The sequence below is a fragment of the Xyrauchen texanus genome, chromosome 30, assembly GCF_025860055.1.
Source record: "Xyrauchen texanus isolate HMW12.3.18 chromosome 30, RBS_HiC_50CHRs, whole genome shotgun sequence".
Lineage (NCBI taxonomy): Eukaryota > Metazoa > Chordata > Actinopteri > Cypriniformes > Catostomidae > Xyrauchen > Xyrauchen texanus.
The window spans coordinates 21,023,051-21,047,042 of NC_068305.1; the positions used below are offsets into that span (position 1 = coordinate 21,023,051).

The following is a 23,992-nucleotide window of genomic DNA, read 5'->3' on the forward strand; positions in this document are numbered from 1 at the left end:
TGGTTCCAGGGCAAGACAAAACAATAATGGGGAAAGAGGGCAATCCTGCCAGGTGCCCCTATCCAGAGTAATATAATCAGAAATTAATATATAATCAGGACAATAGACTCAATAGCTGCCTTATAAATCAGCAACATAATATCCTTGTCAACGCCATGAACTCTTAGTCTTCTTAAGAAATATAGACGCTGACATATTTTTGAGGAAACATACTCCACATGATGTGACCACTGTAACTGTTTGTCTACTTGAATTCCTAAATATTTGTATGTTGTTACTTGTTCAATCAATACTCCTTCAATTAGAATAGGATTTTGATCATCTATAGACCTAGGGTCAAAAATCATTTATTTGGTTTTATTAACATTAAGGAGCAAGTTATGCTTATTGCACCACTTCACCATCTCCTCTATCTCCTGTGTATAAACACCAATATCTGAATAGTTGTAAAGTAAACTAAGTATGGCCGTATCATCTGAAAATTTAATAATAAAATTATTCCTATTGATAGTTCTGCATTCATTTGTATATAATATAAAAGGTAAAGGCGAACTTACACAGCCTTGAGGGGCACCTGTACTTATGTTAATCATCTCAGAAAGAGTGGAGTTAACTCTCACCTGCTGCTTCCTTCCTGTCAGGAAAGAACTATACCATTTAATAATGAAGGGGTTTACTTCCATCTGATGTAGTTTACTTAACATTATCTCGTGGAAGAATACAATTAAATGCAGAACTAAAATCCATAAATAATAAACGAACATAACCTGATGGATATTCCAAGTGCTTTAAGATGGCGTGTACAGTTGTAATTAAAGCATCATCTGTACCCCTGCCATTATTATAGGCAAATTAGTGCGGGTCCAAAAGATGCTGTACCTCACTCCTTAATTTACCAACCATTATACGTTCTAATGACTTCATCACTATAGAAGTCAGAGCTACTGGTCTATAGTCGTCATTTTGCTCTGGGCATGCTTTTTTAGGCAACGGAATGACAACTGATGTCTTCCAGATAATAGGAATAATACATGCATCCACAGAAAATTGAAATAAGGGGCACCAAGCCTGAGTTAGCTCGTCCGAGAATGTTTTCAAGATAAAAGATGAAATACCATCAGGTCCACTAGCCTTATTACTATTCAGCTTTTTAAAAACTGCAGTGACATCTTTAGGGTTAATTATTATTCTATCCTGCATTGGGTCACGTGGTATTGACATAGACAGCTCTTTGCAGCAGATCACATTTGTTCCACAATTCAAGTCAAAACGTTTATAAAAGATGTTAAGATCATTGGCCTTGTCCAAATCATTCTCCACATTTAATTCCTTCTGACTAGAGTTCATATTAGTCATTTCTTTCACCGTGTCCCACAGTTTTTTTGGATTATTCGTTAAAAAGGCTTCCCTAATTCGTTTACTGTGTTCCTCTCGCGCCTTCTTCAGTTTCCCCCTCAGGTCTTTTTGTATTGATCTCAGTTCCATCAAATCATTATTCTTGAATGCTTGCTTTTTCCTCCTGATCAGATGTTTAATTTCAGGTGTTATGTAGTCTTTGTTGTTAGGATATATAGTGATCGTCTTTTTCGGCACAACAGTATCAACACAAAAATGAATATACCCCGTTATTGTTTCTGCAATATTGTCAATATCATTGTCCTGATAAAAAACTTCCCAGTCTGTGGCCAGAAAACATCCACTCAGCGTCTCCTTGCTCTCATCCTGGAACACACTGACAGTTTTTGTGACGGGTTTACTTTTTTTAATGGCACACTTAAAGATGGGGATCAGATGGATGATGTTATGATCCGAGTTTGAGAGGGGGGGTTTAATTCTGGCAGCATATGCATCTTTAATGTTGCCATAGCATTTATCTAGCGTCCTATTTTTACGTGTGCTATTTTTAACATATTGCTGGAATCCAGGAAGAGACAGCTCCAACTTACAATGGTTGAAGTCTCCGAGTACAAATATATGGGAATCTGGTTTATCCTTTAGCTGCTGATGGACACAGTCCGCTACACGTGAAGCTGCTTTAGATGCATTCCCACTGGGCGGGATATATACCGAGCATACGAAGATGTTCCCATAGTCTCTCGGTAAATAAAACGGTCTCAAACTAATGCAGATAAGTTCAAGATCAGGACTGCACACCCTATATTTTATCGTATAATTATTGCACCAAGATTCATTAATATAAACACAAATCCCACCCCCCCTCATCTTCCTTGAGTCGTTGTTTCTGTCCATACGCACACATGAGAAGCCTCGTACCTGCACCAAAGAGTCTGGAAAATCCACTTGTAGCCAGGTCTCTGTGTAAATCATTAGGCATGATTTGCGATATTCGTTACAGGCCTTTGTATTAAGCCTCAACTCCTCCATCTTATTCCTTAGGGAGCGAACATTGCCAAAGAGTATAGACGGCAGTGGCGGCCTTGTTGCCCTCCGTCGAAGGCGTAGTTTAATGCCACCCCTTCTCCCTCGTTTCAGCGGCGGTTGCCTCGGATTGTCGTAACAGCTCCTCCGAACATGGTCTAACAAGCCCGGTTCTGGTGTTACTTTCCTCCTCAAGGACAACAGCCAGTCCCTGCCGTACTCCCGCAGTGTCTGCTCATTTACTTCGTCGAGTGTGGTGATATCATGTTGGAAGCGGGTGCAAAAGGTGGCTGTAATTAGCAGCAGCAGCAGCAGCCACACTCCGGTGACTCTCTTTCCCATCGTAACTTCTCTTCCTTGTTCACTCCTTCCTCCTTCAGCAGACCCCAGCAGCACTTCAACCCTCTTGACATAGACTTAACAAATTTTACAAACTTAACTTAGACAAACAAACTTCGACAACCACATGCACATGCACCTGTTCTCCCGTGCCCGTGTCGCAAGCAGTGCTGCGCCACCGGAAGTTCATATCGAACACCTTTTTGGCATCAAGTGAAATGTTATCAAAAAAGCTACGGTCCTAAATAAACCCCACCTGATCTGTATGTAAATGTCTGCACTTATATTGGGCCTTTTTAACCTTAACAGTATTCAAAGCGTTTAAACTGTGACACATTCACCCATTCATACACACATTCATACACCAATGGCCGCACCAATGGCTGCCATTGGGAGCAACTTGGGGTTCAATGTCTTGCCCAAGGACACTTCGGCATGTGAAGTCATGTGGGCCAGGATTCGAACCACCAATCCTGAGATTAGTGGCCTACCCGCTCTACCAACTGAGCCACAGCCAGCTTATATACCAAAATGTTAGCCAAACTTTTTACGTCTAGCTATATCGGGAAAATGTACATTTTCTTTTGTGTTCCATGGAACAAAGAAAGTCATGAGGGTGAGTAAATGATGGCAGAATTTTTAGTTTTTGTTTGATTTATCACTTTAAATCATGAGAAACATATAGTCAGTCAATTGTGTCCAAACTTTTGAATGGTAGTGCATTTCTGTTTATAATTATTGTCTGTCTTACATTAGGCATATATTTTACATTGGAACATAATTAGTGTAACAAATAACATTTTTGAAGATGTATGGCTTAACTTTGAACTTTAACACTGTGGCGTTTTGTTTTTATATGCTGGCAGGGTCCTTCTCTCCCTCTGGAGCGATCTCCACTCTGGATGGTTCTGCATGTGGTAGAGGGTCTAGCTCTGGTCGTGCTGTGCAGCTGTCGACCTGCAACACGTAAACTAGCTGTCAATGTCCTCAAAGAGGTCCGATCACTGCACACGGCCCTCTGTATTGCTAAGGTAAGCAGGTCCTCTGATTAACCTCTTGTTTTCCTAAATGATACAACCCTCTTCATATTCATTTGTTTCTATTATTTTACTCTCTCTTTTAGGGAGATGATGAGTTGGCTATAGATGTGATGGATAGATTGAGTGCTTCAGTCCTCGAGAGCTTTATCCACCTTACTGGGGCTGATCAGGTGAGGCAATGCAGAAAACCAAACCTGGTCACCAGCATGTGTGTTTTGAATGATGGTCCCCACCCCAAACCTGTAGGATTTTCTCTCTTCTGTTGAACACAAAAAGTGTCTTTTTGGAAGAAAATGCTGGAGCTCTTTTCCATATTATAAAAGTAGCATAAGCCAGCATTGAATTTCATGCTGGTCTAAGATGGTCTTTTTAGCAGAGAATGCTTAGAAATGTTCTGTCCCGCACTAAAGAATAAGGTAGACATCAATTTTTTATTGGAAGTCATGTGTTATTATTTTTCTAGACAAATCTGCTGTACTGTCCGAGTGGAATAGACCTTCAGACTCTGGCAGAGTGGAGCTCCTCTCCCATCAGTCACCAGTTTGATGTGGTAAGCCCCTCCCACATCTGGGTGTTTGCCCATGTAACACAAGGTCAGGACCCCTGGGTTATCAGCCTGTCCAGTTACCTGCGACTAGAGAACCTGCCTAAGCACTGCCCCACTGCACTGAGCTACGCCTGGGTCTTTGCATCCACCCGTCTGCAGTTGCTCTCCCCACAAGTTGACATCAAGTATGTTTTCATATTCAAATGTGCTGGTTTGACTTTGGTAAAGTAATAAAAATCTTAATGGGAGATTGCTTGCTAAGGCTAGCAAAGGCTTGTCCCTGTTGACTGCCCTGTTGCTGGATTGTACTTCATATATGTTAGCTTTGAGGCCATTTATATGTTAGTTTACTGCTAAAAGTTGACAAAAGTAACTTTTTTTTATCAGGTATGCACATTTAAAATGTACCAAAAAATAGGGATGCACCTATCCGATACCTGGATCGTTATTGGCTCCGATACTGAAGCTTTTAGCCGGATCAGGTACCGATCCAAATCCGATACAGTGTGTTAGTCATGTTCGTTTCTGTCAAGCATAATAAATGACATAAAAGAACCATAAAAACACAAAGTAGTTCATATGACTCATGCATTTTATTCAAAGCCACTTGAAGATGTGCGATAGCTCTGTGAATCACAAATAAAAAAGTAAATATATAGTATGCGCAGCGCCAGCGCTGCTCAATAGTTCGATTCACTTATATGCATTTAGAACAGCACTGGAAGTGCATTTTACGAGAATTTAAATAAGAATCGAATTAAACTACTGTGAACTTTCCTACAAACAGACACATACAGGACTTCATTGAGAGTTCAGAATGTCAAATAAAAGCGTGAGGGTTTAAAAAGTGCACGATTTAAATAGATTACTGTTGTTTTAAAATTTTACATTTAAAGTAAATAATTATAATATTAATAACAATTTATTTATATTATTGTCATCATTAGTATTTGTTTACAATATATAACAATATTTAAGTTGAATGGGTTCCAAAAAATAACTGTGTGAATGAAAAGTGAGCTGATGTCTTACAACTTAATTGAACAAAAAAGAGATCTGAATCCTTTAAAGTCCAGATACAAGTTGAAAAATGTTTGAAGAAAAAAAGGCAAAAATTAACCACTGCTTTCTGTTCTACTGATGACTTGTACTGGAATTACTGTTAATTGCTGCTACATTATCCAGTATACTAGTCAACAATAAAGTTTTTCTACATAAGCTATAGAATTATATTGAAATAATGTGTAGTTAGAGGTTTGTGTTTCTTTACATATTAAAGAGTACACAATAATGTAAAGATATTCTAAACTGATTATGCAAAAAAAACAACAACACTGGTATTGGTATCGGCCGATACTGAGATTTCCGATATCGGAATGGGATCGGAAGAGAAAAAGTGCTATTGGTCCATCCCTACCAAAAAATATTGATGACTCATCTTGCACTTACTATGTCCAATAAAATTCTCTCTAGAATGAGAATATCCTATACCCTAATACCACCCAAGTCTGACTCGCAATAGCAAGTAGCAAACAATGATATGGCAATGATGTAAACTAAAGGCTGTTGGCTTGTTTAAAACAAAAAAGGAATGAGCCCTTTGAAATTTATCATCCCAACTTTCATTTGGATATACTTCAACACTGAAAAGAAAACTGGATTTGGGTTATATGTTTTTGTTATTTTTAGGGCTGTGAATCGATTTCGTAATTTTTAAACTAATTAATTGCACAGTTTTCTGTGATTAATCGTTATTAAATTATGGTAAATGATACATTACAGCACCATTAAAAAATCATCATAAATATATTTACTTTATACATAGTCTCAATATAACTTGCAAGAAATTGGTAAGTCATAATTTATTTGAATTACCTAAATATATATATATGTACATATTAATGTTTTTTTGCAGATTGAGTGAATTAAAGTATATTTAGTATACTGTATATTTACAAATGCCATAAAATCAGTGGACATGCTGTAATTTAAAGTTGGACAAAATCTTCTGCATTTTACAGTGGACTTAAATTTAATTATAGGAACAAATTAGCAGATTCGATTCATTTGATTTATTGGCAAAAGCAACTTAATTGGGCTGGTCAATATGTAAAAAATGTTTTAGTGATTACCGGATTAAAAAAAATGTCACAATATCCGATTACATTATCAACCCCCCTGCTGTGGGTTGGTGATTTTTATATATATTTTTTTGCTTTGATTTTGCATTAAAATTGTATTAATTTATTGAAACATGAAAAACATAAAAGACATTTCTAAATTCAAATTACGCTTTAAACTAATGAAAAAAGCAATACAATTATTTTTTACAACCTTATTTAACCACCTCCCCAAATCCAAACATTTACCATCTCCAACCCCAATTTGCCATCACTTAAGCATTCATCAACACAGATGGAAAATTACTAATAGCCTACAGATTTAGAACTAAAGACAATTATAAATGTAAAGACAATAATAATCAAAATAAATAAGCCTAATTCATTTCCTTGTGTTCCCAAAATAATGCTGCCAAATGTGTTCTTAGTGAATATGTGTTTGTTTTGCCTTTTGGTAATACAGTTAATGCTGCCTAATGAAAAGAAATTAACTTGATTTTAGGTTCAAGGTGAACATGCCTTGTATTAATTTATGATGTAATAACATTTGTCTTTGTTTCTTTAATGCAAAGAATTATATTGCCGAGCCTGCAGAGTTGCGTTCACATTGCATGCCAACCACGTGGAAAGCGAACTAAATTCACAGCACCTCCCGAGATGATCAGAGATCATTTGCAGAATTTTCATAGACAACATTCTTCTTACAAACAGTTTTCAGATGAAAGAAATGGAGGAAAAAGAGTGAAAACTCTTTACATGCTTATGTTCCACACAGGGGTCTAAAGAAATGGAGTAAAAATACTTAATTATTATACTTAAGTATTATTTTTGGCGATTTGTACTTGACTTGAGTGCAGTTTAAACCGAATACTTGTACTTCTACTTAATATTTCCAAAGAAAAAATAGTACTTTTTATTCCTTACAATTTGATTTAAACTTAAAGTTTGCAGATCATTTTCTTTCATCTTACTGCACTGCAGCTGATCTTTTACTACAACCGACAAGTGATAGTGTCAGAGTTCTGACCATCGGCAGAGGCGGAATTTTGGATCTGATTTGAGTTTCGGGTACATGGAAATATTTGTGTGACTAGACCGTATGTGATCACCTGACAATGTGATTTATTTAAAACTATGAGCATAAAGTGAGCCTGCTACATCTAAATGCCTGCTAATTCTACAGACTGGACAGTTATGAAGTCCAAAATTATAATTCACATTGCATATATATAACAAAAGGCTTACACATTGTAATTAAATGTGTATTTGTCATTTATTTCTACACTTGCCTTCATTTTTAAATCATATATGAATTTGTACTTCCTATTTGCTGAATTATTATTGTAGTTGTTAGGCAACTATTAATTATAACAATAACTATAAAGCCAACAATGATAATGATAGTAATAATGATTATAAAAAGAATAGAATCTGAGTAAATATTCATATTAATTCAAATCCATCTGCTCAACAGCGAGGTTTTTTGCAGCAAACATCAGAAAACAATTCACAAAACCAACAACATTGCTAGCTTTCTACAAAGCTTATTTAGATTTATTTTTGTGTCTTTCTCTATATCTCAAGGGGCTGGGTGCTCTGACATCATAACTCATTAGTGCCTTCTCCCATGCAAAAATGTTTTTGCAAAAAAAAATAATGTGGTTCATTACATGTCTCAGGGCAGTTCTGAGGTGAAATGTCCACTGTGTGGCGCTAAAAGCAAGTGAAATGTTCTCCCGACGAGTTTAGGTTTTTAAGGTTAATGTTCCATCAAGATTTAAATCAACAAAACTGACCTCCCTACCCTAAACCTTAAACCTAACCGATAGTGTCAGAAAAAGCAAATGTTAGATGTAAAACACAATTTCTTACCCAACCACTTTTGTGGTGCTTCTATTACACTTCAGGACTCATACTTCCAGTCCTTGGTATTGAATATGCAAAACACAATTAGTTGAGCTACCACACAATTAGATCACACTTAAAACGAGCTTGTAAATGTTGGTTAGGTAATGCAAATGTTGAAATGAGCCATGCTCTATAGTAAATGTGTTTAGATGTCATAATATAGCATTGTGTGAGGAACTGAAAAGTAAGTGTTTATGAACTGATAATCTGCCGTTTTACTGGTGATTTATGTAAAAGGGGACACAATTTATTGTTGTTTTGGCGCCTCTAGTCATCATGTCACCTGGAAATTGCTGTGTTGCATACAGCAGGCCATATAAAAATAATTTTTCAAAATGTAGTTATTGTAACATGATTCTTTGACCAGCTGGTGAATGCCACTGAGGGAGAAATATGTCAGTCATCGGAGACAGTAATAAGGCAACTTTCAAACCAAACTAATTTAACAACATCCTCTCTCAAATAATCTCCTCTCTTGATTTTATTCTAGCTAGGAAAAAGTAACTTTTTACTTTTTTTTAATACTTAAGTACAGTTTAATGTGAATACTTATTTTACTTTCACTCCAGTATGTTTTTGGCTTGATACTTGGACTTTTAATTGAGTAAAATGTTCACTCAGTATCCATACTTTCACTTAAGGAAAATGTATTAAAAAAGTACTTATTACACCCCTGGTTCCACATAACAGGCTCGTGCTGCACGCCTCTGAACAAACAGCAAATCAGACACAAGCATTGATGTCTTTTCTTTTGTCTGTTCTTAAAAATAAAAAAAACGTGTTTAAGCACATGTCTTTGTGACAAACAGCATTTCTTGTCATGTGTCACTCCGAGACCACTCCAGGTCGCCTGCCTGTTGTGGGGTAATTCCTGCATTTGGACGAGTAGCATTTTCCGGATGGCAGGTGCTAGTTTCACACCCTGGCCACTGTTTAATATATTTGCCGACTTCCCAGATCCATGGTTTTGCCTTTTCCCTATATTGTCGATCATCATCTGTTTGTAATCGGCATTGGAATCTTTAAAAGGCATCGTCGATATCCAATTACATCATCCTATCGCCCAGCCTTAGTGTACATTGCCAGTGCATGCTGAAGTTTAAAATATTAAAACTATTATTTTCTCTGGTTACCGTTCAGTTTCTACAAGTAGCTGGTTAAATGGCCAGATCCTACTAAGTCTCTATATTGCACACACGCTGGGTATCTCTTTCGCTGTTTCACTTTTGACACTGGTTCAGATGACAGTAGTTGCACATTTGCAGGTGAGGCAAAGAGATACAGCATCTTGCCCGTATCTCTCGCATGCTTGGTTCACCACTTGCAGATGAAGTCTCCATTCTCTGTGCAGTAAAACCGCTTATGTATTTATTATGTCAATGCTAATGAATAAGCGCGCACTGCTCCATACAATCGGTTTCTGTATTAGGATGTGCAGTTGTGCCGAGCATGCACCTCCTAAGAATTTACATATTGCAATTTTACCCCAAAAAAACATAAGTAAATTTTTTGCCCTTTGTACAAAGATGCTAGGTTTGTTTCTAGCAGGCAGCATATGCCCTAACCCCCACCCTAATCCAAGCAAGTAAGGCTGAGTAGCCTGCCAGGAACAACTCTGGACACTGTTCTCCTATCGCGTGAAGATTCAGGATGTAAAAAAAAAACAACAGATACTGCATTAATTGCGTACATTTTTTTAATATATATAATCTCAGAAATTATAGTGTGAATTTTCCCAGCCCTAGTATTTTTGCATGACAGATTATGTGGTGTACCTTCATTATGTACCTTGGGTTTCCTGTGCTACCTTTGACCTTGCAGCAGCCCAATCAATGCTAAGAAAGTGAACAGCATGAGCAGCAGCAGTGACTCTTATGTGGGGCTTTGGAGGAACTACCTTATTCTCTGCTGCAGTTCTGCCACCTCTTCCTCATCCTCTTCATCGGCCCCTGGCTCTGTCCGCTGCTCCCCGCCTGATACACTGGCATCCACTCCAGACAGCGGATATAGTTACGACTCTAAGGTCAGAGTTCATCGCCCTATTGTCAGAACACCCTACCATCTCTAATGTCAGATGCAATCATTTGTGTCATTACATTATGTCCTGACTATGTGAAATATTATTCACATGACATTTTAAACTATGTGACTGCGTGACATGGAGTATTTTTCTGTGAAAGTTTGTGTACTTGTAACTATATATATGTGTGTGTGTGTTTGTTTGTGCAGATCATTAGCATTCCGTCCCCTTCCTCCTTGTTCAAGCATGTGGTTCCTATGATGCGCTCTGAGAGCATGGACATTACTGAATCTCTTGTCCTGGGACTTGGCCGGACCAACCCCATTGCTTTCAGGTGCGTCTTTGTGTGTCTCTTTGCTCTTTAATGTCTTTATGGGCCCATTTATTTGCAGATGTATTTGAGCCTTTTAGAATACTTACATTTTAGTGTACTTTTGTATCATTACATGTTTGTATATCTGTAAATGTGTGTATGCATGTGTGTAATTGAGCTTTAGTGCAATGGTATATCTTACAGAGAGCTGTTGGAGGAATTAAACCCCATTATCAAAGAGGCGCTTGAGAGAAGGCCAGAGGTGAGTTGAGCCCAATGTGTCACTTCACTTATGGATCAATAGGAGGCCTACCATACCAGTTACATGCATTTATGCCCATCTATTCAGAAGACATTTACCGAGCTTCACAATCACATGTTTTTTATTTTTTGTTCATGCAGAACATGAAACGACGCCGGCGTCGTGACGTTCTCAGAGTCCAGCTGGTCCGGATTTTTGAGCTACTGGCCGATTCTGGAGTCATCAGTCAGATGTAAGTCACATACACTGAAGGAACCCACAGTCAAAATCAAGCTGCTCGAACTGACACTGGAACAAAGAAATTCTAAACCGTTCCAAATATATTGATGCATGTCATGAAGATTTTTTTTATTTTAATTTTTTTAAAGAAACTTTGAGGTTACAATTTATAATGGGGTTGTATACACAATAGTAAACAAAAACTAACAATAAACAATAGTTTTAGTATGTTTATTTATTGGTTAAAGTACATTTATACATATATGTAACACAGTTCAGGATGGGTAAGGAGGAGGCGAGAACCGGCTTGTCAACATAAATAATATTTAATGAAAACTTAAACCAAAAGCATAAACATAACACACACATGACGGACATGCCCGTAATTCTCTCTCTCTCGAACCATCGTCACCGGCCGCCTTTGTCCCTCGCGCGTCTCATCAGGCCAATTGGGGACCGGGCGCGCGATATTCCGCCCCAGCCCCGCCCCCCTCCGCTCCACAATATACTAATATTTTTTTTAATTAGTTGTTGTATAATGAACTGACGAATAATTGCATACTTATAAATGAACTTTAACCAAGATTAGTAAGTGATTTAAAAAATAGTTTATTGTTAGTTCATAATACATAATGCATTTAATAATGCTATTGTATAGTACCTTATTGTAAAGTGTTACCAAACTTTGTGGACAGAGCAGAGATGCCCCCACAGACCAATGTTAATTGTACACGTTTTAACTGTAGCAATGTGTTGGTGCATTGTGTGCAGTGCGAGTGGTGGCTTGGACGGAGAGTCCCATTCTCTAAATGGCACTCTGCTGGAGTATGTGGATCTGACCCGACAGCTTCTGGAGGCAGAGAACGACAAAGACTCAGACACACTGAAAGACATCCGCTGTCACTTCAGTGCCCTGGTGGCCAACATCATACAGAATGTACCAGGTACATGCATGCAAGGCCTTTTTGGTTGGATTTTGAGCATTAAAGGTGAAGTGTGTAATTACTGCAGCACTAATGGCACTACTTTACGTTGTGTATTAGACTGTATTAGAACACAGTTCCATTAAGACAGTTGATCTCAAGATTGTTTTTGTTTTCCAGTGCATCAGAGGAGGAGTATCTTCCCTCAGCAGTCTCTGAGACACAGTCTGTTCATGCTCTTCAGTCATTGGGCTGGACCCTTCAGCATCATGTTCACACCACTGGACAGATACAGCGACCGCAACATGCAGATCAACAGACACCAGTACTGCGCACTTAAGGTACATGCACAGACTGCACACATTCAAACTTCACTAAAGCAGGTCTTGCATACAGTCTGAATATGCATTATAATGTGTTTCCACAGGCCATGTCTGCGGTGCTGTGTTGTGGACCGGTGGCTGATAACGTCGGTTTGTCTTCTGATGGATATCTGTACAAGTGGCTGGACAACATCCTAGACTCTCAAGACCGTAAGGTAACAGCGCTTTAGGGTGTTTTCACACTGGGGTCTGAATGCGATGATTAATCTTAGGGTGTTTTCACACCTAGTTTGTTTGAGCAGTTCAAGCGCTCTTAGGGCGGTATAACGTGTATATGTGAAGAACCCAAATTATCTCAGACCCCCAAAAGGGCTCAAAATTGAACAGTACTCAGATTACCTCCTGAGGTGGTCTGAGTGTGATTTCACTTTTGGGTCCTTTTGTGGTTTGATTGATTTGTGCAATGTTAAAACAAAGAGGTACCATTAAGTACCTTGAGGCTTGCCAAACAAAGTTGCATTACATACTGTCTGTGATTTATTTGATCTAGCCATGTTTATTGTTTACTTCATGTTCCAATCAAATTTTGCTGTCCAAATAAGGGAATTTTAAGCATATATAGAAATAACATGATTGCTGGTTATCTGAATTTTTGGTTGCGCAATAAACTGCACCTGCGATTTTCCTTCATTTTGAACATTTTCATACATTTTGTAGTCTCTGTGGGCTGCTCCGTCACCAGCATACAGAGCTATATGAAGACTAAGAATACATTTTTATCTCATTCGATATTTACATTTTAAAACCGGTTGGCAAACCGATTTCAAAGAGAGGAGGTGAGATTTATTAACTGTGATGTTTATGTATGTTTGTGTGCTCAGGTGCATCAATTGGGCTGTGAGGCAGTGATGTTGTTGTTGGAGCTGAATCCCGATCAGAACAATCTGATGTTCTGGGCTGTGGATCGCTGCTACACTGGCTCACGCAGGGTCGCCGCAGGCTGCTTCAGAGCCATCGCTAACGTCTTTCACAACAGGTACATACCACAACGTTAAGGCCTATTCACACCAAATTCGTGAAGAATTTGCGAGACATACTGTCTACAAAAGGTCTGTTCACATCAAGACCGTAACAAATAAAATGAAATACAATTTTGCCCCTGTACAGTAGGCAGTGTTGTTGCTGTTCAATGCATAAGATTAATATTTTTAAGGAAGGAACATTCACACTGAAAAATGGGCTTGATGTGAATAAGCCTTTACTGTGATGAATGGCTGCAAACCTGCAAGTGACTGTATTTGTGTCAGTCAGGTGGTTTAAATGTACAGTATATGAATAGATTTATTCTGTGTTTTTTCTCTTTTGCAGGGATTATCAGTTTGACACTGTGGTTCTGCTGAATCTCATCCTGTTTAAGGCTGCAGACTCTTCCAGAGACATCTATGAGGTCGCCATGCAGCTACTACAGGTGAATAAAGTAACTTTGTTTTGCGTTTCCACACTTCTTATTAGGGTTGTTAATGGATATACAATTTTAATTGCATCAAAATATGTTTGTATGTTAGATACTGGAGCCAAAACTGTTCCGTTATGCCCATAAACTGGAGATCCAGCGTGCTGATGGGGTCTTGTCTCCAGCATCCCCCCTCCCTCACCTGTACTCTGTGTCCTACTACCAGCTCAGTGAAGAACTGGCCCGGACTTACCCTGAACTCACCCTGCCCATCTTCTCAGGTACACACACACACACACACACACACACACACACACACACACACACACACACACACACACAGGGGAGAACAATTCATGGAAAACCTATAAAAAGTCCTGGAAAAGAAATACCTATAGTGAATCAGCCCTCTACATACCAAGTAAATCACATGCATATGCGAGTAGATTTAGCACTTTTGGTTAGATTAAAATGAACTCTGGCGTGATTGTTCTGTTAGTGCGGCTCATTTGAATAAGCGTGTACACTGTCACCCGAACCTTGGTGCACACCAAACAAGCGGACTGAGACCGCCTGAATAGTGGGTCTCGGTCCGCTTCCAAACGAACTCTGGTGCGGTTTGATTGATATATGAACACATTATGGACCAAAGACGTATAAGCGGACCAAAAGGCGCTATGTTGCCCATTACAGTTCAGTACAGGCGTCGGATCCAACGTCAGCTGTCCTTGAAGCATATCTTCGTTTGTGGAATTCCTGGTGCTGTTGTGACTCCTTTACACATTTTATTAGCTGCTCTTTTGTTCTCAGCTGGATTCAACATAGTTTTCCCCTGCACACTGTCTCATGAGTGCACAGGAAATGCATTTGTGTCTAATTCATTTGAACTCCAAGCATCGCACGGAACCGCACTGTTGATGTCACCGGAGCATAAACCAGTTTTTAAGTGCTCTGATGTGCGCGCCATCTACAGATGCTCACGCCAAAGTCCTCATGAAAACATAAACGAGTTATAAACGTATTAATTTAATTGTTAACGCAAAGCGCTCCAGGCTAAACGGCCGTGAAATGGCAAATGTCCGTGGTCATTGCGGGTTCATTCACGCAGTGTTGATGACACACGGTTACACAGAGGAGATGCCCATGTACTCTATTTCTGTGGAGATGATACATTGCAAGAAATAGAATCTCGTCTTCATTCACGAGTAATTAGGGCTCGTGAGTTAATTGGAGAACCTTAAAATAATGTGTGAAATTTAAGGCAGAAATATTTTACTATTGCATAATATTTTTTAATATTTTATTATATAATGATAAAAAGAAGAAACAGACTTTATGCCACTCCTGGTGCAAAAATTCAAGCAGCTTGGCTTTGTTTGATGGCTTGTGAGCATCCATCTTCCTCTTGATCACATTCCAGAGGTTTTCAATGGGGTGCAGGTCTGGAGATTGGGCTGGCCATGACAGGGTCTTGATCCGTTGATTCTCCATCCACACCTTGATTGACCTGGCTGTGTGGCATGGAGCATTGTCCTGCTGGAAAAAAATATTCTGATAGTTGGGGAACAATGTCAGAGAAGGAAGCAAGTTTTCTTCCAGGATAACCTTGTATGTGGCTTGATTCATGCGTCCTTCACAAAGATGAATCTGCCCGATTCCACTTGGTCGTCTAAAGGTTAGACATAGAACTGAAGAGGCATTCAAGCCACAGTGTCTCGCACCCGCTGTGAAATTTGGTGGAGGATCGGTGATGATCTTGGGGTGCTTCAGTAAGGCTGAATCTGTGGGTGCTTGTGAAGGATGCATGGATCAAGCCACGTACAAAAAAACTTGCTTCTATCTGTAAAACGTAATATTGACCAAGACTAAATATGACAAAAAGAGAGAGAGATACATTTTGATAATTAAAATATTACTTTGATTATTTTAAAAATTATAATTTTTATATTTGATTGTTATTTCATGTTTTTGAAGCCTGATTAGGAAATCAAATACCCTAATTTTATTATATGTCCCAAGCTAAATTTGTATAAATTAGTTTGTTGTGTGCATGAAGCAAAGAAATGTCATATTTATGAAAGATCTAAAACAGACAATTAGTCCTTCAAAACAGGTAATTAATAGTCATAATTGCCATTATTTATTTGACAATTAACCGTCAATTAAATTTCATAATAGTCACAGCCCTAATTTACATTATTAGATTCCAACCTTGTGAATTTTTTGTTAAAAATTTGTGCGATATTTCAAAAAGTGACAACAGCTTGTATCATTATTAAAAATGCAATTTCAAGACATCATATAAATTGATACTATTTAAAAAAAAAATACATTTTTAAAAAGATAAAATGGGATTAAAATGGCAAGGTAAATATAAAATAGAATGTTCAATATTGCGTGAAGTCATATGTATGCGAGGCCCCCTTTCTCAGTTTGCTTGATGTCTTTTCGTTATGCTTGCATGTCATCAAAAGTCTGGTGAGTAAAAACCAAAATGTACTAGCCAATGGTGATTCCTCACCAACATGACCTTAGATGGTTGTGAATATAATATTTCCTCTCTGTGCTCAGCTCTAAAATATTTAATCGGCTAGAAATTGCAATTTTTTTTGTGTAATCTCAATTGAATTAAAAATCCGTAGCCAGCAATCTCAAACAACTGAAAAAGTCATGGAAATTCATTGGTCAAGGTAAAAAAGGAATGGGAACATTGATATATGCTATCTCTGGAATTGCATACCATTTTAGCCATAACATTTCCATCAGTGTTTGAGTAAAATGACACACTCTCATTACAGAGGTGAGTCAGAGAATCCAGACAGCGCACCCTGGTGGCCGGCAGATGATGCTGCATTACCTCCTGCCCTGGATGAACAACGTGGAGCTGGTGGACTTCAAGCCTTCAGCACGCCATCAGGAGGAGCTTTCAACCACAGAGGATGAGGAGGATGCCCATGAGAGAGAGATGATGATGGTGAACAGCCGGCGTTGGCTGAGAGGAGAGGGCTGGGGCTCACCACATGCCACTACTATGATTCTCAATAATCTCATGTTCATAACTGCCAAGGTAAACATAGCCATGCAGTCTATGGTACAGGGTTTCTACTGGCATGAAATCCTAATATATCATAACATTTTTCAATTGTACTTTCCATGCCTGGAAAAGTGATTAAATCTCAAAAGCCATGGACATTTCTGTAGTGAATACATATTTCTATAATGAATATAGTCCTAGTTCTATTCTGCTCTTTAAATGTTTAATTGGATAGATATTGCACAATATTCATATGTTAGATGCTAGGGTTTTTTGTTTTTTTCTTGTTGGAGACAAGACAAGTTTTAATAATTGATAATAGCTATAAAAGCAATAGTTCACCCAAAAATGTTAATTCTCTCATTATTTACTCACCCGCATGATCAGTTGGTATTTAAAATGCAATTGAATGGAGATGAGAAAGCTCCAAAAATAAACTACTTCATACAATACCATCTGTTAAATTAATGTCTTCTAAAGCGACACGATTGCTTTTGGTGCGAAAAATATAAATATTTAAGTACTTTTTTTAACCCTAAATCATGCTACTGGTCGGCAGCGGTACGCACGTGTGACATCGCATTGGCATTTGAAACACTTGCGTCACTGCTGGAAGAGTAGTGCTGCTTACAAGTGAGGAGGAACGCTGTACAGTAGCTTGGTTGGTTTTGGTTTAGATCTGTTATTATCTGTTTCTTTACTCACAATGGTGCGTTTGTGTGCTTATCCTGGATGTCTCAACTGAGTGGAGAAAGTGATATTACCTCAGTATGGCAACGCGAATACGTCACAAATGAGACCGCTTGGACTCCACCCTCTCCTGAAGCATTTGATTTATAGTTAAAAAGTACATAAATATAGATTTTTTTTTGGCAACAAAAGCAATCGTATCACTTTAGAAAATGTTAATTTAACCACTGGAGTCATATGGATGATGTTTATGCTGACTGTCTGTAATTTTTGGAGCTTAAAAATAGAAATTGCCATACACTTGCATTTAAAAGAAATTTTTCTATATTTCGTCAAATGTGTTCTGGTAAAGAAATAAAGTAATACACACCTGAGATCTCATGAGGGTGAGTAAATAATGAGAGAATTTGAATTTTTGGGTGAGCTATCCCTTTAATTACAGCATTAATATAATAGTTTACAATAGCTATTAATTCCAAGGATGGGTGCCTGACATACAAATGGAAAACTACCCCAGAAAACTCTATAAAATATTTTTTATACTATAATAGTAGTTGTCATTAACCATGGGAAAATTGAAAAAGTAGAACTTCATTGGTCAGAATGTGTGGGAACCCTAATGGTATTAAGAACATGTAGACATTTAAAACACAAACCCTACTTTGTCTTCATTATGTAAATGTTGATGTTTGTTTTACAGTATGGAGATGAGTTTGCATGGTCAGAGATCGAGAACGTTTGGACCACTTTAGCTGACAGCTGGCCCAAAAATCTCAAGATTATCCTGCATTTCCTCATAAGCATGTCTGGAGTCAATAGTGACCCAAGTCTCCTGCCTTATGTGAGTGACGCCTGTCCCATTCAATCAGACAAAATATATTGCCTTAGCAGGTTGACTGCAATTGAGGTTTTTATGTCACATCATTTGGCATTAGTGCTGATATATTCTTTAAAACTATATTCGATAAAACTATGCTGCTGTGTTTCTTAAAGTTTAGTTAATGTAATATTTTTCATATTACATATTATATCTTGCAGGTGAAGCGTGTAGTGGTGTATTTGGGCAGGGATAAGACGATGCAGCTGCTGGAGGAGTTAATGTATGAGCTGGAGCTGACAGACCCTGTATGCTCAGCTGTTACTCACATGGATAACCCACCCTACTACCGCATCACTTCCTCTTACAAGATCCCCTCTGTTACATCAGGTTTATATACCTTTAACCACTCTCAATATGTTTCTAAACATTACCATTAGTAAAGGTGAAATGTGTACAGTTTTGCATTCAAATTATTTTCTGCATATAGTCCAGCCTAATATGCAGAGACAACCATAAGTAAGGCATTCATTGGCAAAAGTATAAACACTGTGTCTCTGGGGCGCTGTCAAAACATTGCTTGGTTTGAGCGTCATGACCAGCCTGACATGGCAACATGTGCTCAACCCAATGGCGTGAGACATTTTTGTTTCAATTTTTTGATAGCATCCCAGACCAATGGTTTTTACTCTTTTCAGGGAAATAAACAGCTGAACCTATGCAATGAACCTACAAAACATTAGAAATAAATGAGACATTTCACCAATGGTACTGTATACAGTTAAGTCAGAAGTTTACATGCACTTAGATTGAAGTCATTAAAACACATTTTTAACCACTAACTGAAATCTGGTTCATCCTTGGGAGTAATTTCCAAATGCCTGAAGGTACCACGTTCATCTGTACAAACAATAGTACGCAAGTATAAACACCATGGAACCACGCAACCATCATACCACCTTCGATAGAGACACCTTCTTTTTCCTTGTGATGTACTTCGTTTGGTGCAAAAAGTTCAAATCAATCCAAGAACAACAGCAAAGGACCTTGTGAAGATGCTGGAGGAATCAGGTAGACAAGTATCTATATCCACAGTAAAACGAGTCCTATATCAACATAACCTGAAAGGCTGCTCAGCAAGGAAGAAGCAACTGCTCCAAAACTGCCATAAAAAGCCAGAGTACAGTTTGCAAGTGCACATGGGGACAAAGATCTTACTTTTTGGAGAAATGTCATCTGGTGTAATGAAACTAAATTTGAATTGTTTGGCCATAATGACCATCGTTATATTTGGAGCAAAAATGTTGAGGATTGCAAGCCGAAGAACACCATCCTAACAGTGAAGCATGGGGGTGGCAGAATCATGTTGTGGGGGTGCTTTGCTGCAAGAGGGACTGGTGCACATCACAAAATAGATAGGATTATGAGGAAGGAAAATTATGTGTTTATATTGAAGCAAAATCTCAAGACATCAGCCAGGTAGTTAAAGCTCTTCCAATTGGACAATGACCCCAAGCATACCTCCAAAGTTGTGGCAAAATGGCTTAGGGACAACAAAGTTAAGGTATTGGAGTGGCCATCACAAAGCCCTGACCTCAATCCGATTGAAAATTTGTGGGCAGAACTGAAAAAGCGTGTGCGAGCAAGGAAGCCTACAAACCTGACTCCGTTACACCAGTTCTGTCTGGAGGCATGGGCCAAAATTCCAGCAAATTATTGTGAGAAGCTTGTGGAAGGTTACCCAAAACATTTAACCCAAGTTAAACAATGTAAAGGCAATTCTACCAAATACTAACAAAGTGTATGTGAACTTCTGACCCACTTGGAATGTGATGAAAGAAATAAAAGCTGAAATAAATAATTCTCCCTACTATTATTCTGACATTTCACATTCTTAAAATAAAGTACTGATCCTAACTGACCTAAGACACGGAATGTGTTCTACGATTAAATGTCAGGAATTGTGAAAAACTAAGTTTAAATGTATTTAGCTAAGGTGTATGTAAACTTCTGACTTCAACTGTACAATCACATTGCAATCGCATTTTGACTGTCAGTGTGTTAAATGTTTGCATCTCATCAGGAACAACATCCAGTAGTAACACTATGGTCCCTGGACCTGATGGACAACATGACAGCAAACTCAAAGATCCCAACATGGAGGACAAGTTAGTACACAGATACACACTTTTTCTTCTTTAACGCAAACTCTCACAGGTACTTAGTCTTAATTTTGTTTCAATCATGCACTTGTATCATTTCAAAATTAAACATACACTTTCTGTATGTGCGTGCAGTTACACTCATTTGGACATCTACAGTGGTCTGAACAATAATCTGAACAGACAGCACCATCGACTGGAATCTCGTTACAGCAGCAGCTCAGGTGGATCCTACGAGGAGGAGAAAAGTACGTACATTAACATCACACACCAACTGATGATCCCATTCACACGAATACACTCTGTCTCAACACTCAATATTTACATTAAAGGGATAGTTCACCCAAAAATCAAAATTCTCTCATCATTTACTTACCCTCATGCCATCCCAGATGTGTGATACTTTCTGTATTCAGCATTTTTGAAGAATATCTCAGCTCTGTAGGTCCATACAATGCAAGTGAATGGTGATCAGACATTTGTAGCTCCAAAAATCACATAAAGGAAACATAGAGTAATCCAAAAGACTCTTGTGGTTAAATACATATCTTCAGATGTGATATAATAGGTGTGGGTGATAAACCGATCAAAGGCTTTTTTTTTTTTTTTACTCTAAATCTCCACTTTCACTTTTGCATCTGAAAGTCACATGTTGTGCCTGTTTAGTTTTCCTTTCACATCCTTCACATCCATGTTCCAAACCTCGAAAGTGTAAAAAGTCTTTAGGAAATAAGTACACAATGAAATGAAAGCCACACCCATCAAGCAATTTCATGTGGTCTTGTACACACAGTCCTGCAAAAACAACCCAGTTTAGATCATTTGTTTTTGTCTTTCACTACATGCATGTAAATACGAACCTGTTATTTTTCTCTGTAGGTGACTCGATGCCAGTCTACGCTAAATGGCGTCTGAAGGTGATGGACCATAACCGACCTGAGCCCCTCCCTTTTCCCCCCACTGGTGGCTGCTGGTCACCGCTGGTCGATTATCTGCCTGAGACCACCACACCTGGAGTCTCACTGCACAGGTGACGCATATTTAATGTGATTTAAATTAGGAATTTTTCACACTTGAGTCCTCTTTTAGAACTAAACTCAGACCCCTTTAATTGGACCAAAATTGTGAAAAGGTACCCTGCTCTCTGCATTCACTCACAGGTTTGCTTTCAAGGGTTCTGAGTTAATTTGAGTCCTTCACATTGATCTTTCACCACTGCATGCATCTCATCTCATTAATTCTTTACAGGTGTAACATTGCAGTGATCTTGCTGACTGACCTCATTGTAGACCATGGGGTCAAAGTGGAATGGAGTGCATACCTTCACCTGCTTCTGCATGCCATCTTTTTAGGTAACAACTCACTTGTACACTATCTAAACATCATCATTTGAAAATGCCATATTGTACAGTATTTCTTCTAATGTATTTTTATGTAGGTTTTGATCATCAGCACCCAGAGGTCTATGAGCACTGCAAGCGCTTACTGCTCCACCTGCTGGTCGTCCAGGGAACCAACAGCAGTGTCCAGTCACTGGCATCTGTACTGCTGAGAAACCGTGAGCTGAACGAGCCCAGGGTTCTTACAGTGAAACCTGTTCTACAAGAGTTCAACCTCACAGGTACATGAAAGACAAAAAGATAGTTGAGGGATAGTCTTTTTCCCTCACAGGGAATTAAACAAAAAGGGCCTCTACAGATTTGAAATAGAAATCATATTGAATTGTATCGGTCACAAAAAGCTGTTGATTATTGTTTATTGTCATTGTCCTAGAAATTACATATCTGGTAATGTATTGGTATATTTCTTTGTCTCTTAGGTGTCACAGAGCTGATGTCAGACCACCAATCATCTCCAATGACAGACTCTGGCTTGAGCTCCTGCTCCACATCATCTAGCATCAGTCTGGGTGGCTCAGCGCTGCCTCACCTGCCCTCGACCCTCCTAAATGTGGTGGACCTGTCTGCAGAACAGGATGAGAAGGTTAAAAATCTCATCGAGTTCATCAGCTCAAGGTGAGGGTTCATTATTGGCAAGTTCAACAAATTGCTCTTTTCAGCTTTTCTTTTACATTTTAAATGTGCTCACTATGCCAAGCAATAACGTGCAGTCCTGTTTAATGAAACCTCACTCCAGAGTTTTGTAATTGCTGGAGCCTGTTCCAACTCCAGGTTGCTTTAGGTATATTGTATTTTTTTCTCCCCAATTTGGAATGCCCAATGCGCTCTAATGTTCTCATGGTGGTGTAGTGACTCGCCTCAATCCTGATGGCAGAGGATGAATCTCAGTTGCCTCCATGTCTGAGACCGTCAATCCGCACATCTTATCACGTGGCTTGTTGAGCGCATTACCGCAGAGCACATGTGTAGGCTCATGCTACTCTCCATGATCCACGCACAACTGAACACGTGCCCCATTGAGAGCGAGAACCACTAATCGCGACCACGAGGAGGTGTTACCCCATGTGACTATACCCTCCCTAGCAGCCGGGCCAATTTGGTTGCTTAGGAGACCTGGCTGGGGTCACTCAGCACGCCCTGTATTCGAACTCTCGACTCAAGGGGTGGTAGTCATCGTCTTTACTCGCTGAGCTACTCAGGCCCCCTGCTTTAGGGTAATAGCATGTCATGAAAAACCTGGAAATATCAGTGAATTTAAAAAATTGGCATCGTCATCGAAAAGTCATGGAAATAAATAAAATCTTAAGTCATATATATATATATATATATATATATATATTTATTTATTTTTTTTTATTTATTTTTTTCTAGCTCAACTTTTCATCAGCTACAAATTGCTCTTTTTGAATGCAATCTATATAAAATTATTTTAAAATTTTTTTAATCATGAACATCTGGAAAAGTGAGTGGGAATTCACTATGGTAATCTAGTAATAAGTGTAGTCTTGTTTGCTTTGGATAAAACCGTAAGCTAAATAATTAATAATGGTGAAGACACCGAGGACTGCTAGTTTAACTGAGGTCCATATTAGGGCACAGAAATCTTCCAAATAGTGTTGATCATTTGCAAAGTTTGTAGAATGTTTTGTATATTTTAAATAGGGCTGGGTAAAAATATAGATTTATAATAAATATATATATTTATATACCCAAATAAATAAATATACACCAATCAACCACAACATTAAAACTACCTACATAATTTTGTGTAGTTCCCCATTGTGCCACCAAAACAGCACCAACCCACATCTCAGAATGGCATTCTGAGCATTGAATTGGCGTTCAAACTAGTCTGGCCATTCTCTGCTGACCTCTCTCATCAACAAGGCATTTCCATCCACAGAACTGCCGCTCACTGGATGTTTTATGTTTTTGGCACCATTCAGAGTAAATTCTAGAGACTGTTGTGCATGAAAATCCCAGGAGATCAGCAGAAATACTCAAACCAGCCCATCTGGCACCAACAATCATGCCACGGTCCAA

At 38.6% G+C, this 23,992-nt stretch overlaps 1 protein-coding gene across 8 annotated transcripts in view; it reads left to right on the plus strand.

The window, feature by feature from the left end:
- The window catches only part of LOC127623667 (protein furry homolog-like), a 173,931-nt gene that overhangs the window by 112,727 nt on the left and 37,212 nt on the right, over positions 1–23,992 (plus strand). For all 8 annotated transcript variants that reach the window (XM_052098084.1, XM_052098085.1, XM_052098082.1 and 5 more), the window contains 22 exons: positions 3,585–3,749; positions 3,842–3,928; positions 4,222–4,490; positions 10,155–10,356; positions 10,563–10,687; positions 10,871–10,928; positions 11,069–11,160; positions 11,919–12,091; positions 12,251–12,411; positions 12,498–12,608; positions 13,275–13,429; positions 13,762–13,861; positions 13,959–14,127; positions 16,645–16,913; positions 18,271–18,411; positions 18,609–18,777; positions 20,471–20,555; positions 20,685–20,797; positions 21,429–21,579; positions 21,798–21,901; positions 21,988–22,170; positions 22,369–22,564. In XM_052098084.1, coding sequence (XP_051954044.1) covers positions 3,585–3,749; positions 3,842–3,928; positions 4,222–4,490; positions 10,155–10,356; positions 10,563–10,687; positions 10,871–10,928; positions 11,069–11,160; positions 11,919–12,091; positions 12,251–12,411; positions 12,498–12,608; positions 13,275–13,429; positions 13,762–13,861; positions 13,959–14,127; positions 16,645–16,913; positions 18,271–18,411; positions 18,609–18,777; positions 20,471–20,555; positions 20,685–20,797; positions 21,429–21,579; positions 21,798–21,901; positions 21,988–22,170; positions 22,369–22,564 — 3,278 coding nt within the window. The remainder of the gene's footprint in view (positions 1–3,584; positions 3,750–3,841; positions 3,929–4,221; positions 4,491–10,154; positions 10,357–10,562; positions 10,688–10,870; positions 10,929–11,068; positions 11,161–11,918; positions 12,092–12,250; positions 12,412–12,497; positions 12,609–13,274; positions 13,430–13,761; positions 13,862–13,958; positions 14,128–16,644; positions 16,914–18,270; positions 18,412–18,608; positions 18,778–20,470; positions 20,556–20,684; positions 20,798–21,428; positions 21,580–21,797; positions 21,902–21,987; positions 22,171–22,368; positions 22,565–23,992) is intronic.